The sequence below is a fragment of the Spermophilus citellus genome (assembly GCF_964194105.1).
Source record: "Spermophilus citellus genome assembly, chromosome: 10".
In the NCBI taxonomy this organism is placed as follows: domain Eukaryota; kingdom Metazoa; phylum Chordata; class Mammalia; order Rodentia; family Sciuridae; genus Spermophilus; species Spermophilus citellus.
Genome location: NC_138197.1, coordinates 73,554,733 through 73,569,716, shown reverse-complemented (window position 1 = coordinate 73,569,716; position 14,984 = coordinate 73,554,733). Strand labels below are relative to the sequence as shown.

The following is a 14,984-nucleotide window of genomic DNA, read 5'->3' as shown; positions in this document are numbered from 1 at the left end:
TCCAGTTTTTCTTTCATTTTTATTTTTCTGTGCTGGAGATCAAACCCAGGACCTTAGATATGCTAAGCAAGTGTTCTACCACTGAGCTACACCCCCAGCCCTCCACTGGTGTTTATTGAGCACTTATTAGGTACAAGATAAGGGCCTTTGCTCTGGAGGAAGTTTGAGTGTTAATCTCCCAGAACACACAATCCAGCTTAGAATCATGAGGAATTTCAGCAACAGCTGGTGACAGTGGTCAGCAGGGAGGTACAGGCAAAGGGGAAACCAGGGAATGCTTCCAAGGGAGGTGGCATTTGACTTGGGCCATGGAGAATGGGTAGAATGTATTCAATGGCAGAGTGCAAACAGTGTTCCAGGCCAGGTATAACATGCGCTGTTATGCAAAGGCAGGAGAGGATGAGTCAGTCACTCTTCCTCAACTGCTGGAACTTAGGGTGTGTGGAGGGCTGTGAGGGGGTCAAGTTGAGAGGGTGAGGGGTGGGTCAGGACACCAGGGGGCTGGAAGGCCAGGTCTGGGACATGGAAGTTACCTGGAGGCCAGCTGGGAGTAGGCAATTGGGTAGGTCATTCACTCAGTTACTGGCTCATTCAACAACCGTTTATCAGACACCAACCAGTGCCAGGACTATCCTGGTAGCTCAGCAGGCAGAGATGGGAAGGATGTGGTCCCTGTCTTCAGGAAGTTCAGTCAGGCCAGGCATGTGGCACATGGCTGTGATCCCAGCTACTCAGGAGGCTGAGCAGGAGGATTGCAAGTTTGAGGCCAGCCTCAGCAACTAAGTGTGACCCTGCCTCAAAGCAAAAAATAAAAAGGGCTGGGGATGTGTCTCAGTGGTAAAGTGCCCCTGGGTTCAATCCCCAGCATAAAAATAATAGGTCCAGGACTAGGGTTGTGGCTCAGTGGCTAAGCGCTTGCTTAGCATGTGTGAGGCACTGGGTTCGATTCACAGCACTGCATATAAATTAGTAAAATAAAGGTCCATTGACAACTAAAAAATAAAAAAAAAAGGTTCATTCAGCAGCAATGTCCTTAAAATGGGGATGAAGGAGTAGGTCCCTCAAAGTGTGACTGTGAGGACTAAATGTGAGAATCCACATGAAGTACTTAGTGGCATGTGGTGTAGAAGGAGCACTCAGTAAATGTCAGCTTTGTTATCATCCTTATTTTCACCATTTAAAAAAAATTTGTTACTGAGGATTGAACCCAGGGGTATTTTACCACTAAGCCACATCTCCAGCTCCCCCCTTTTTGGGGGGTATTGGGGATAGAACTCAGGGGCACTTGACCACTGAGCCCCATCCCCAGCCCTATTTTGTATTTAGAGACAGGGTCTCACTGAGTTGCTTAGCACCTTGCTTTTGCTGCAGCTGACTTTGAACTTGTGATCCTCCTGCCTCAGCCTCCCAAGCCACTGGGATTATGGTGTGTACCATGGCACCCGGCTATCCCCAGCCCTTTTTATTTTGAGACAGGGTTTTGCTAAGTTGCTGAGGCTGGCCTCGAACTTGAAATCCTCTGGTCTCAGCCTCCAAGTTACTGGGCCTACACGCGTGCTCCACCATGCCTGGCTCTTATCACCATTCTTAAAGGTGTGGATGGAAGGGTGGAGGCAGGGAGAGGGATCAGCATCTGTTGCAAAACTTGGGGTGGGGAGGTGGAGTGGTCCAGTGTAGGTAGGAAGAAGAAAGTTTCAAGAAAGCTCTGAAAAGGGTAAGGGGAAAGAGAAGGCAAGTGACAGAGTCAGACACCAGGAAAGGGTGGCCTGGGAGTACCACACGTGGGGAGAACAGCCATCCTTCGGTTCAAGTCTCTGCTGTGTTCCTGGGTCCCAGGAGTGTGGGAGCAGGGCCCAGGTGGCGGGCAGGCTGGTCGCTGGGGTTCTGGGGTTCTCTTCCCATTTGGCTACTTGGCTGCTGTCCCAGACCCAGCTTGCCGCCTCTTCTCAGCTGCTTGATTTGGCTCCACCTGTGGGAGATCCTCTTACTCTGCCAAAACCTAACTTCCATCCTTTCTGCTGCAGGACTTGGGGATCAATTCCGTTCCCTTGGCTGTCTGTCTGTCTGATGTCTGTGTGGTCTCCTCAGGATAATTGCTCTGGACAAGTGTAACACCACTCAGACAGATTGTCCTACCTCCTGGCCCCGACATCTCCCACCACTGAATCAAGCCAAATTACCCAGCCGCTCCCCCCAGCCTGGGGCTCTGGTGAAATCCGATTAGTGAGGAGAGAGCTGTGCTGAGCTGACAGCTCCTCCGATAATTGCTTCCCAAGTAAGCGATGCAAATCCACCCACCCACCCGGCTCTGCTCCTCTGCGCGGACCCAGGCATCCAGCCCCAGGAGGTGGAGGATACCTGAGTTTGGGAGACTTGAAGCTGTCACGTGTCCCCCGTTAGGTGGGCATTAATTGGTGAAGCTGGGCTCTGCTGCCTTGGGGCTGAGGCAGGGGTAAGGGGAGGAGAGGCTGAGCCAGGGATCCCACTGGCTCTGCATTTCTGTCCTCTCAGTCCTTGGAGAAGAGACCTATGTACCAATTTCCCTGTAGGTAGAAGGGAGACGTGTGGAAGACGCAGACCAGCAACATCCGAAGCAAAGAGATGTTACGAAACAAATAAATGAACCCATGGCCTAGCCCTCCTGGTTCTTCAGTTTTGGAAGAGAGGTGGAAATGGGACCTGGGGTGGGGAAGCAGACAGCCTCCTCCATCTGTAAGTCCCCCACCCCCAGGTTGGAGAAGGACATGGAGGGTTAAGTCCTGACAGAAGTGGAGCTGAGCTGTGAGACGAGGTGTCTGGAGGCTTGATCAAGCTTTGAGACTTCTGAGCCTGTGCCAAGGATGTGTCCTTGGGATGCAGTGGCCCTTGCTCACTTCAACATCAGGAACCCCTCTCCGCTTCCCTAAGGCACGGTACTTTTTAAGGACCTGTTAATAGCCCTTTCTTTTTTTTTTAAATATATATTTTTTCCAGTTGTTGATGGATGTTTATTTTATTTTATGTGGTGCTGAGAATCGAACCCAGTGCCTCACACATGCTAGGCCAGAGCTTTACCACAGAGCCACAATCCCAGCCAATACCTTTCTTACTGTATATCTTTCTTTCTTTTTTTTGGTTTTGGTATTGGGGATTGGACGAGAGCTTTGTTCATGCTAAGCACACACTCTGCCACCGAGCTACACCCCAGTCCTCCTTTTGACGTCTTTACCTCAAGCTCTTCCCTTCTCTGGCCCCTTCAACCCATCTCTTGCTGACCTTGGAGACCTGAAAAATACTTTCCTTGCAATCCTGAACTTCCACCCCCAAACTTCACTCACGCAGGTCACTGTCTTTGTTGAACTCCTCAGGGATGAGTAGCCCCATCTTGTCCTATGTGCTTTGGTATCTGCTATGGCATTATGGCCCAGATCTTGGGTACTTAGTTCAGTATCTGCCTGAGACCCTGGCTGCAGTAATAACAGCAATTAACCTTGATCAAGCTTTGAGACTTCTGAGCCTGTGCCAAATTCTGCTTCAGGGAGCACAGATTCTGTGCTAGGCATTGTTGGTTTTCCCCCTGGTTCTGGGGATTGAGCCCAGGGGTGCTCTACCACTGAGTTATATCCCCAGTCCTTTTTTATTTTTTATTTTGAAATGGTCTTGCTAAGTTGTTGCAGCTGATCTGAAACTTGCAATCCTCTTGCCTCAGCCTTCTGAGTAGCTGGGATCACAGTTGTGTGCCACCATGCCACCATGCCTGGCTGTGCTAGGCAAAGCGTTAAGTACCTTATGTAATTGAGTCATTTCATCATCATTACAGAAGATACACTTTACAAAAATTATCCCATTACATAGCTGAAATAACTGAGGCCCAGAGGAATTAAGTAACTTGCCCAAGGTCACCCCTAGGAAGTGGCAGGGCTGGGATACAGATACAGGCGGCCTGATGTCACACCCGTTCTTTTTCCTCTTCAATGCTCTTTTAAGGTTTGTCGGGCTGAGAGAGGGTCCAGGGTAGTGGAGTTGGGAAGGTGGCTACCCTGGAAATTAAATATCAGAACTCCCTTCAGGGTTCCCCAGGGAGCCGACCAGGACGACACCTGGTCGTCCAGGGGGAGGGGAAAACATGGCTTCACTTTCTCCAATATCCAATTTCTGTTTTCTGCAAGCAGAGGTCCTGCTGCTAAGCCTTCTCCACTGGAGAAGCATTGAGGCAGGAGAAGAGCTGAACAACCTGTCTAGAAGCTGGAGCTGGGAGTCAGAGCTAGGACCTCCAGAAGCCGATAGATGGCGCTCGTGGCCCAACACAGCCCCAGTAGCCCGAGAAACTGAAGGGAAACCGTGAGCGTGTTAACCCCTTCCCCACCGGGCTCAGGGCTGAAAAGCAGACTAGGGAGCTGCCGGGGCCCCTCCCAGCCCAGGTGATCCAACTCTGCAGCTTCTTTCCCAGGTCACAGCCTAAGCCTGTTTCTACTTCTGCCCTGAAGGTCCTATCCTTCCCAGAGGGCCAGGAGATTAAGAAATGGATAAGGGTGAGTGGAGGGCCCACCTAAGCCCATGTTTCATCTTTTGGGCTCTCTCTGTTGAAAGTTTCTGGGTCTCTGCTTCTAAGCACCTTCACTTTAGGAGACTTCCTCACCCGACCTTCCCTGAGAGACCCACCAGGTGGTGAGAAGCAGCAGGGGTTAGAGATAGAAAGGGCCCCCAGATCCCTTTGGGGTCAACTGTGGTAACTCCCTGTGGACTGCTCAAGCCTTGTCTTTTTTGGGGGGAGGTCCTGGGGATTGAACTCAGGGACACTCAACCAATGAGCCAAATTTCCAGCCCTATTTTGTATTTTATTTATTTTTTAAGGTTTGTCGGGCTGAGAGAGGGTCCAGGGTAGTGGACATTAGGTAGGGTATTTAGAGACAGGGTCTCACTGAGTTGCTTAGTGCATCACTGTTGCTGAGGCTGGCTTTGAACTCTCAAGTCTCCTGTCTCAGCCTCCTGAGCCACTGGGATTATAGGCATGTGCCACCGCGCCCGGCACCTCAGCCTCTCTTTATATCTGGACTCCCTATCTCTGAGTTTCCTGGGATGGATAGGCTTTAGGGACAGAAAGAATTATCTAATTCTTCTAGGAAGTTGAAATCAGGGGAAGGGGCTCTTGGGAGTTATCTCCTTGCTTGTTACTCATTTTACCCATTATTGTCCTGCCAGAGGCAGATTTGGAGTGTCGAGGGGATGCCAGGATGATAAAGTGTGGAGTGTGAAGTGTGAGGCAAGCGAGTGGCAGAGGGTAAGGTGGGAAGGAGGGTGTCTAAGGGATAGTGGAGATCCTAGAATACTTTTTAAATATATATTTTTAGATGTTGATGGGCTTATTTTATTCATTTATTTTATGTGGTGCTGACAATCGAACCCAGTGCCTCACACACGCTGGGCAAGTGCCTTAACACTGAGCCACAACCCCAGGCCTATCCTAGAATTCTTAAACAGTGAGATGACACCACAATGAAGTCCCTCCTCCCCTTATTTTTGTTCCGAAACACACAAATGCATAGATATGAGGAGACAGCAGAGCCTGTTCTAGAAGCTTCCTCTTACTTCAGTCATTCCAAAGAAAAAAGCAAAGATAGGGAGATATACACAGAAGGTGACAGAGTCACACAGATACAGAGAGGAAGTTGAATAAGAAACTAGAGATAGTGATAAATTTACGTAGGCAGAGAGACGCAAAGACCCAGAGTTGGGGAGAATCTGGTACACATTAAGGCTCAGGAAATAATGGATTTCATGAGGTGGATGATTAATTCAGTTTCCAAAGTCTTGCAGGGGTAGGGATGGTTTCTCACCTCAATGTCAGAGGGTCACTGCTTATTGCTCCCTGAAGCTCCTGCTGTACCCATTAAGTTTTCGTCTGTTGATGGGCTTGAAAAAGGGGTAGCATCCTTGTTCACTCATTTCTTCCTGTTCTTGGGTTCACTGGTCTCCTGCCCTCTGCCCACAGGGAGACATTTCTTTGGTGTTCAGAGTCCTGGTTATGCTCAGACATGTGTGCAGGGGTGGGGGTGGGAGGAATTCAGAAGATAATTAGCCTTAGGGGGTTTCTAGATTAATGAAGGTTTTATAATCAGGACACAGAAACAAATCTGGATAGAGGACAAGAACAAAACTATGAATTGAACAGATTCAGACATTGGTACACTGTACATTGGTACAACTGGATGAGGAGGTGGGGGAATGGATTATTAGGTGCAGCTATGGGATTAGTATTGATCAGGGAAGGCTTCTGGGCAGAGTATTCAAGAGGGAAGATTTGGAAAAGGGAGATTTGATGGTTAAACTTGTATGTCCACTTGCATGGACAGGGATACCCAGACAGTTTGTAAAACATTATTTCTGTGTATGTCTGTGAGGGTATTTCTGAAAGAGGTCTGCTTTTGAATTGGTAGACTGTCAAAAGATCATCTTCATCAATGTAGCTGGGCATCATCCAATCTCTTGAGAGTCCAATAGAACAAAGGTGGAGGAAGGGCAAATTTTCTCTCTTTATGAGATGGAATCTCCATCTTCTCTTGTCATTGGAGACCTATCTGAAGGCCTTGGCTCTCAGGCCTTCAGGTTCTGGGACTTACATCAGCAAGCTTCCCTGCAACTCCCCCATTCAGACTTGGACAGAATGACATCACCAGCTTTCCTGATTCTCCAGCTTACAGAAAGTTCATCAGCAGATGGTGGCACTTCCTGGCCTCTGCAGTCCTGGTACCCAATTCCAATAGTAAATCTACTCATATAGATAAAAAGATAGATAGCCTATTGGTTCTGTTTTTCTGGGGGAACCCTGACTAACATAGAAGATTATAGGGCTAGGCAGATAGCATAGCAGAAGAAGGAGAAAAATCAAAATGGTAAATCTATAAGAAGGGTTTGTACAGTAATGGGGGACGCTTGTTGCTAAAGAGTTGTGAGGAGATGCCAGAAATGTCTTGGTACGTATTCTATATATAGTAATGGCTCCTGGAGGACTGAAAAGGAGAGCTCATACTTGGAGCAGCAGGGGGACTGGAAATGGTCTTTAGCCACTGTCAATACCCTCAGATGGGTGAAGGACTGGGAATAGTTGGAGCTTCCTGATAGTTGTGAGTGAATTTTAGAGTTAGGACCTTACAGAGCCCAGCCCCTCACTTTTCAAGACTTCGTGATTCAGCCCTGATGATAGGAATAAACTACAATTCCCAGCGGCGCTTAGAATTATTTTAGCGCGCCTTCCGGGGATTTGTGTATTTCCGGCGGAAGTGGCTCAGGCTACGCCAATCGCCTCCCCTATATAGTTTAGACTACGACTCCCACTGTCCTTTTCGCCGGGCGTGGGGGGACAGGAACCGGAAACAGATGGGGAGCTGGTCCAGGTGAGGGAGCGGGAGGCCGGGAATCTGGGGTGCAGGGGCAGGCTGGGAGCTCTCAGGGCCCTCGGGGCGGAGCCGAGCGGGTGGTCCGAGCGTCTGTTCTTTGGGGCCTTGGCTCCGTCTGAAGCCTGCTCCGGCGCAGGGGCAGTAGAGCCGGGGGAACCGCCTGGGAGGCCTGCGGGATCAAGGCTTTCCCGTCGGGCGGAGCCCGCGGGCGCAGGCAGAGGTTTTGTCTGGTGCTGCTGTCGTCTGCCTCTTCGGAACCAGAAAGAAAGGTGAAATAGCCTTTTTGAGTCCATGCTCTAATTTTTTGGTTTAAGGGTTTGCTTATTTTCCCTATGGATTCCTGGAGTGCCTGCAAGGGGCAGGGTGGTGGCTAGTGTCTTGGACTTCTAATAAACTTCCTCGACTTGATTCCAATCTGAAGTCTAGCGTTGGTGGCCACACTCATCTCCGCTGCCTTTGCACTTAATATAATTTGACATGGACTAAAAAAAGGCTATTTCACCTCTCTTTCTGGTTCTGAGGAGGCCAACAACAGCACCAGATAAAACCTCGGCCTGCGCCCACGAGAAAGCCTTGATCCTGCAGGCCTATTTTATAAAGCATCTGCATTTCTTACGCCTTTGGTTCTTGGAGACTTTAGGTAGAATTATCAAATCCTTCCTTTGGGCTCCTGTAATGTTCTGTACAGGATGTTAAAGCTCAAGTTATACTGGCTTACTCTTAGTTGTTTCTCTGTCCTCTCACAGTAGTTTATATCTTACTGAAAGCCTGAATTTCATTTGAATTTCTTCCCCACCAAGAGAGCCATAGTGCCTGTCACATAAAAGATTCATATATAGGGAAAAAATTAACAGCTGGTAATAGATTGATGGCATATGTGATTTTCATAGAGGAGAGCACATTCTTAAAAATGAATGAACTGATGATAGACAGTTGACTTCTACCCTGTCTTCCTATCAGATCAGGCATTGAAACTCTGGAACACTGAAAATAAGGGCTTGTCACTTTTGCATACCCCATTCTTTTTTATTTTTTTTAATATTTATTTTTTAGTTTTTGGCGGATACATCATCTTTGTTTGTATGTGGTGCTGAGGATCGAACCCGGGCCACACGCATGCCAGGCGAGCACCCTGCCGCTTGAGCCACATCCCCAGCCCAACATACCCCATTCTTGCTGTCTTCAGCTCAGATCTCTAAATGCAAAGGTCTCTAGATCCAGCTTAGACTTCAGAGACATCCTAGAGTTAGAGCAGTTATCCTTTAATGTTGCAAAGCATGGTAACCTGAATCATTTGCACTTATCACACCTTTTCACCTTCCATATGAGCCACATGGACTGATCAGTTAAAGACTTCTGTGATCAGTCTTGAAAACTTCTTAAGTTGGGCCTCTGAATTTTTTTCTTCTTTTTCCACTTTTCCTAGGCTAGGATCAAAACACAACAACGTGATCTGACAACCTATTGTGTCAATCTTGAAACAACAACCTCATCTGGGGAAGAGGTTGTACTTGACTTGTCTGGAGATTGAAAAGGAGTAGTCCCTGCCCTGTGGGAGGCCCACATGTGATGGAAACACACCCAGAGCCTGGAAAACTGTGAGAAGCAAGCAGAGTGCCAAGTAAGCAACTGAGCTTTGAATGAACTGATGATAAAGAAGCAGAGAAGAGTTGGTTAGCACTGGTTCCCCGGCGATGGGCTTGCCTAGCATGTGCAAGGCCCTGGGTTCAGTTCCTAAACACCACAAAAACTAAAGTAAAACACACACACACACACACACACACACACACATATACATATACATATACCTTTTTTTTTTTTTTTTTGTACTGGGGATTGATCTCAGGGGCACTTGATCACTGAGCCACATCCCCAGCCCTATTTTGTATTTTTTTTAGAGACAGGGTCTCATTGAGTTGCTTAGTGCCTTTCCATTGCTGAGGCTGGCTTTGAGCTTATGATCCTTCTGCCTCAGCCTCCTGAGCCACTGGGATTACAGACATGCGTCACTGCACCCGACCATATACATTTTAAAAAAAGGCTACAGATGTCGTTCAGTACTTGAGTGCTTGCTAACATGCTTAAGGCCTGGGTTTGATCCCTAGCATGTGTGTGTGTGTGTGTGTATACACTCATAAAATAATGGTTCTTTGGTAGAAGGTATTTTATTCTTTTTAGTGTACATGACAGTAGAATGTATTTTGACATGTTATACATACATGGAGTACAACTGATAGAAGGTATTTTTAAACAAGATTGGTAAAGTAAGGATGGCCAGCACTGAACAAGTGTTTGTTGAGTACTTTATAAGGACCAGGACCTTGAATTATGGAGGGAAATTGAACAGGGCCTGGCTTATTACCTACCAAAGCCTAATTGGGGAGGCAAGATGTGAGTTTGTGAAGACTCCACTAAGCATGGTGACATGCCGTCACTAACCATCAGAATCACCTTGTTTAAAATGCAGATACTCAGGCCTCACAGCCTCTCTTCTTGTGTGTGGGGTTGGGAATCTATGGCAAATTCCCCAGTGTTCTGATGAGATAAGACTTTATCAAAGGGTGGTTTGAGCTTCATTTTGGAGGCTGAGTATCATTTGGATATGTGGAGGGGTGGGAAAGTCATAATCCAAGTTGACTGGATGGCTATTGAATGATGTCTGGTTAACTCAAGGAATCTATTTGGTTGGGATTTTAGTAATGGCATGTGCATGGTTTTGGTAGTTTTGGTAGGGAAGCCATTTTGTAATTGTAAGTGGAATGGTCAGTTTGGAACAGTGGGTTTGGATAGGAATGCTGGGAAGGAATGGCTTTGCAATTAACTCCCTTTTCTTCCCTCTTTCTCCCATTCCTCTGCTCACCTATATATAACATCTCATTTCATCCTTATAACAGCACTATGAAGTGGGTGTTATTATTCTTAGTATTTGGATGAAGAGACTTGAGGCCCTGTCCACGGTTGCATTGCTTGCAAGGCTGTTCTGAGTCTGGTAATCATTCTACTCACCACTGAGGAATCTTGAATGTGTGAAAGAAATTGGGCTTGGGCTAAGGGCTTGTAGAATTAGGTGGCTGATAAAACCAAGATGGGAGTGGGTGGTTGAGAGCATAGTGTGGGTTCAAATCCCAGCTTCATTACTTTCTAACTGTGACCCTGGGCAATTGCTTGATCTTGCTAAGCCTCAGTCTCCTCGCTTGTAACATGGGAGCAATAATACCCACCTCATGGGGTTGTTATGAAGATCAATGAAGTGTACCTGGCTTGGAGCAATTGCTCACCACCTGGAAGCTATTGTAATTAGCCTTCGAAGATCTCTGGGCTGTGGCTGTGCACCTGCATCTCATTCATCAGCACAGTGGTTTCCAGGACACAGCCATCCTGACTGGACTTGTTTTAAGGATGACATTGTGCAGAGAGGATGCCACCAGTAAATGTGTATTGAAACCTACTGTATGCTCAGCATGGCCTAGGAACTAGTGACTCAGACTCATGCCTAATGGAAGGAGGTTTGGAGTGGGGGATGGTTGGTGGTTTTGGCTCATTTTCTCTGGGTGATGTGTAAAGAGGAAGGAAATTAAAAGTGGGGAGGAGAAGATCTTTCATTATCAAGAACTGAGGTGAGCTTGGGCTTACTGGACAATTGATGGATTACTAACACGATTTCCTAGGTCTCTTCTGAGCCCAGGAAAATGGTAGTAGGGGCCCTACCCAGCATAGATTTCTTCCACTCTGGGCTGAGGGCTGATGAGACCTCTGTCCTCCTCTATTCCAGGTGACAGCAGCATGGCTGTACCCCAGGCTTTCCCACTGGGGCCCCTCCATGAGCCTGTAGGTGCCCTGATGGAGCCCCAGCTATGTCCTCAAAGCTTGGCTGAGGGCTTCCTGCAGGAGGAGCTTCGGCTTAATGCTGAGCTAAGGCAACTGCAGTTTTCAGAGCCTGTGGGCATCATCTACAATCCAGTGGATTATGCATGGGAGCCACATCGCACCTACGTGACTCGTTACTGCCAGGGCCCCAAGGAAGTGCTCTTCCTCGGCATGAACCCGGGACCTTTTGGCATGGCTCAGACTGGGGTAAAGGGCATGGTTTCCCCTGGTGGGTGGAGTGGGAGGCTCCAAGGTGGATGCTTGGCTGGGTGTGCTGTGGAGGAGGAACGTGTACAGGGCTTTGGACGTGATTGGATCCTCCCCATACACACACTGGCTCCTGTGGTCTCAGACACTCTCTTGGCCTCTCTGCCTGTAGTTAACCAAACACATTAATGGTAGTTCCGTTTCCCCTGTGAGTTGTCCACTAATTGCATCTGAGAGCTCTTCCTTCCGCCATCCCCCATCTTTACCTTCCCTTCCCGGATCTCCCCTGTCCCTAGAGTGGTTGGGGTCAGGAGGGGGACTGCTGGGTCCTCAAGGAGGACTGATTGGCAGGGTGGGTATGTAAGAGAAGCAGGCATTTGGGCAGCCTGGTTCTGTTTCTCAGCTGAGGAGAGATTCAGAATAGCTAGGCTCCAGGGCCCATCTGCTTTCCTTTCAGGGCTCAGGATGAGTGACTGCCTTTCAGAGGGGGTGCTTGGCAGATGGGGGAGGGGAAGGGGCCTCAGGGCAGGAGGCTCAATCGCTTTTATTGACCCCAACTGGGTGGTGAAAGGTGATCAATGATGATCGATGGAAATGACAGCCTGAGGCTTGGGGCTGGAGAGAGCACCCAGAGAGCAGTGGTCATCCCTGTCCTTTGCCTCCTTTAACCTTGGCGGCCTTTGTTTCTCAGGTCACCTGTCTGTCCCTGTAGTAACCATCAAGCCCTCAATAGGCTCAGATGTCCCTTGTTGGGGAAGAGGCAAACAAATAGGTTTTCTGGATCACAGTCCACAATGAAAAAACTGGAGAAAGAAGGATAGGATCAAAGCGCAGAGCCAGGAGTCCTTGTCTCAGACCTTTGGATTAAGTTGTGTGTGGGGAGTACCCAGACTGGATCCTCCTGAAAGGTGGAAAGGGTTCGTTTGGTCCAGAGCCCAGGCATCAGATCTTTAGTTGAAGCCCTCATGTCTCTTTCCTTCCCTGCAGGTGCCCTTTGGGGAAGTGAGCATGGTTCGAGACTGGTTGGGCATTGGGGGGTCTGTGTCACCTCCTCCCCAGGAGCATCCCAAGCGACCAGTGCTGGGACTGGAGTGCCCACAGACAGAGGTGAGCGGTGCCCGATTCTGGGGCTTTTTCCGGAACCTCTGTGGACAGCCTGAAGTCTTCTTCCGTCACTGCTTTGTCCACAATCTGTGTCCTCTGCTCTTCCTGGCTCCCAGTGGGCGCAACCTCACCCCTGCCGAGCTGCCTGCAAAGCAGAGAGAACAGCTTCTTGGGATTTGCGACACAGCCCTCTGCCGGCAGGTGCAGCTACTGGGGGTGCGGCTGGTAGTAGGAGTGGGGCGACTGGCAGAGCAGCGGGCACGACGGGCCCTGGCAGGTCTGATGCCAGAGGTCCAGGTGGAGGGCCTCCTGCATCCTTCTCCCCGGAGCCCACAGGCCAACAAGGGCTGGGAGGTGGTAGCCAAGGAAAGGCTCAATGAGTTGGGGTTGCTGCCTCTGCTAACAAAATGAGTGTCCCCAGGGCCTGGCCTAGGACAGTCAAGGCCCCTAAGTCATTCTTGCACTGGCGGATGACTACACACCGCCTGGACTGGCGCAACAGGGCCTTCCTGGGCTTTCTGTTGCCAGGAAACATGTTCTTTGATCTGTTGAACTGTCCCCCAGCCTGCAGAGGCAGTCTCTAATTACCAGGGTGAGTAGTTACTCAACTCCTGTACACCCTCTTGCTTCCTGTGTCCTTGACTGTCCTTTGAGCATTGCCCCTTTTGTCTTACAGTGTTGGCTCCACAGAATCAGCAGAAGGTGGGCTTCTTGCATACTGCTCTACCTCATTATTTCCTTGGGAGTCCCTATGCAGCTGAGTATCCTAGACAGGAACTTCAAAAGGTCATATTTCCTATTTCAGAGAAAAGACTTTTTAAAAAGTCTTTAATTTTTTTACTTTTTGTTGACATGTATTAGTTGTACATATTAATGGGATGCAGTGTGATATGTATACATGCATACAGCATGAATTGACATCCCTTTACCTCCACCACCTCTTTCCCAGCTAGAGGAAAAATCTTGCCAGGATCCTTATCCATCCTCATAGAATAGCTTCTGCCATCTGATTCCTTTCCTCATAGGGATCAGGACAAAATATGGAACATGATGTTCATTCAGACTGAATTCTAGCGGGGCCCAGTGGTACACACCTATAATCTCAGCAATTTGGGAGGTCAAGGCAGGAGGATCACAAGTTCAAGGCCAGCCTTGACAACTTAGCAAGACTCTGTCTCAAAAAATAGAAAGAGTTAGGGATGCAGCTCAGTAATAGAGTGCCACTGGGTTCAGTCCCTAGTAATACTCACACACACTTACACCCAAACAAACACATAAATGAACATTTTATGGGAGACTGAGGCTAAATCAGAGGGAGAATTCAGTGTGGCAGTGTAGAAAAGTCAGAAAACCTGGATTTTTATCCTAGCTTTGAGACTCATAAACTTTATTCTTTTTATGTTATTTTTAATTATCCTCTCTAAGTCTCAGGATCCTCATCTGTAAATGGAGATACCTCCCTCACGGGGTTGTTTGAGGATTAACTGAGAAAACACTTGAAAGTGCCTTGTGATGGCCTGGCACTTGGGTGCTCACTACATAGCTTTCTTGCTTTCTGTCTGGGTTGGGCAGTCATTGCACTACAGAGGAAACCCCTTTCCACTTTGAAAGCCTGGCTGGGGTCGGGAAGTCTTGCCTACCAGAAATGGATCATGACTTTATGAAAACCCAACCTGTCATTCTTCAATTTAAGCATTAAAAGTTCCTAAACTCTTTTGTGGTGGTACTTTTTTCCCCTCTGCATGTCAGGGGTGGGAGATCTGTTGTTGAGATTTTTTTTTCTATACATACCTCTTCACTGTTTGCAAAAGGTTTTCTTGGGTAGCTGGGGGAGGGATGTAACAGATTTCTAAATGCTTCAGCAAAGCTGCAGGGTGGTGGTAGTGGCTTGTCTAGTAGTTTTTCTGATACTTGGGGCACATGGGGAACAGGGATGGGGTGGCCTGGCATCCGACTCATTTCTTTTTGTCTGCTGAATGGCTGGTTGGGGGCCCCTTTTTTAAGAACTGGGAAAATGAACCAAGTTGAAAGCAAAACATGCCTTGAGATCATCTTATTGAGGAACACATGGTTTACTCCTGATTTCTTGGGACACAGGTCATCTCCAGTTATTTCAAAATTAAGATCTTTAGAATAAATTCTCCTCCCCTCATAGCAAGGAAAGGAATTTGACCTGCCTCTGTCTTCAGATCCTGAGAGGGAGATTTCTAAATCCTGGGAATTTCCCCAGTGATAGGTGTATCTTTGTTATGGTGGGTCCTCCAAACCACACCTGAAATTAACAATGTTGAGATTTGACCATAGACCACACTTTGTATTGAAATTTGATCTTGGACCACAGCTGAGTTTTATGCTAAGATTTGACTCAGGATATAGGCTGACCATGCCAGAAAGACCAACTAACACTTAGAGGATTGGGACTTTCTTCTG

General features: G+C 48.1%; 1 protein-coding gene across 5 annotated transcripts; it reads left to right on the top strand.

The window, feature by feature from the left end:
- The first annotated feature begins 7,324 nt into the window (after positions 1 to 7,324).
- On the top strand, positions 7,325 to 14,268 carry SMUG1 (single-strand-selective monofunctional uracil-DNA glycosylase 1). 5 transcript variants are annotated; one of them, XM_081310249.1, is made up of 4 exons: positions 7,325 to 7,373; positions 8,803 to 8,997; positions 11,149 to 11,450; positions 12,438 to 14,268. In XM_081310249.1, exons 3-4 carry the CDS (start codon positions 11,160 to 11,162, stop codon positions 12,963 to 12,965), a joined length of 819 nt encoding a protein of 272 aa, XP_081166375.1. In that variant the 5' UTR covers positions 7,325 to 7,373; positions 8,803 to 8,997; positions 11,149 to 11,159; the 3' UTR covers positions 12,966 to 14,268. The 5 variants fall into 5 exon arrangements, 4 of the variants coding, with proteins under 4 accessions (XP_081166375.1, XP_081166374.1, XP_081166376.1 ...); XM_081310248.1 differs by lacking the exon at positions 7,325 to 7,373 and adding an exon at positions 7,380 to 7,645; XM_081310250.1 differs by lacking the exons at positions 7,325 to 7,373; positions 11,149 to 11,450 and adding an exon at positions 7,380 to 7,645.
- The last annotated feature ends 716 nt before the right edge of the window (positions 14,269 to 14,984 follow it).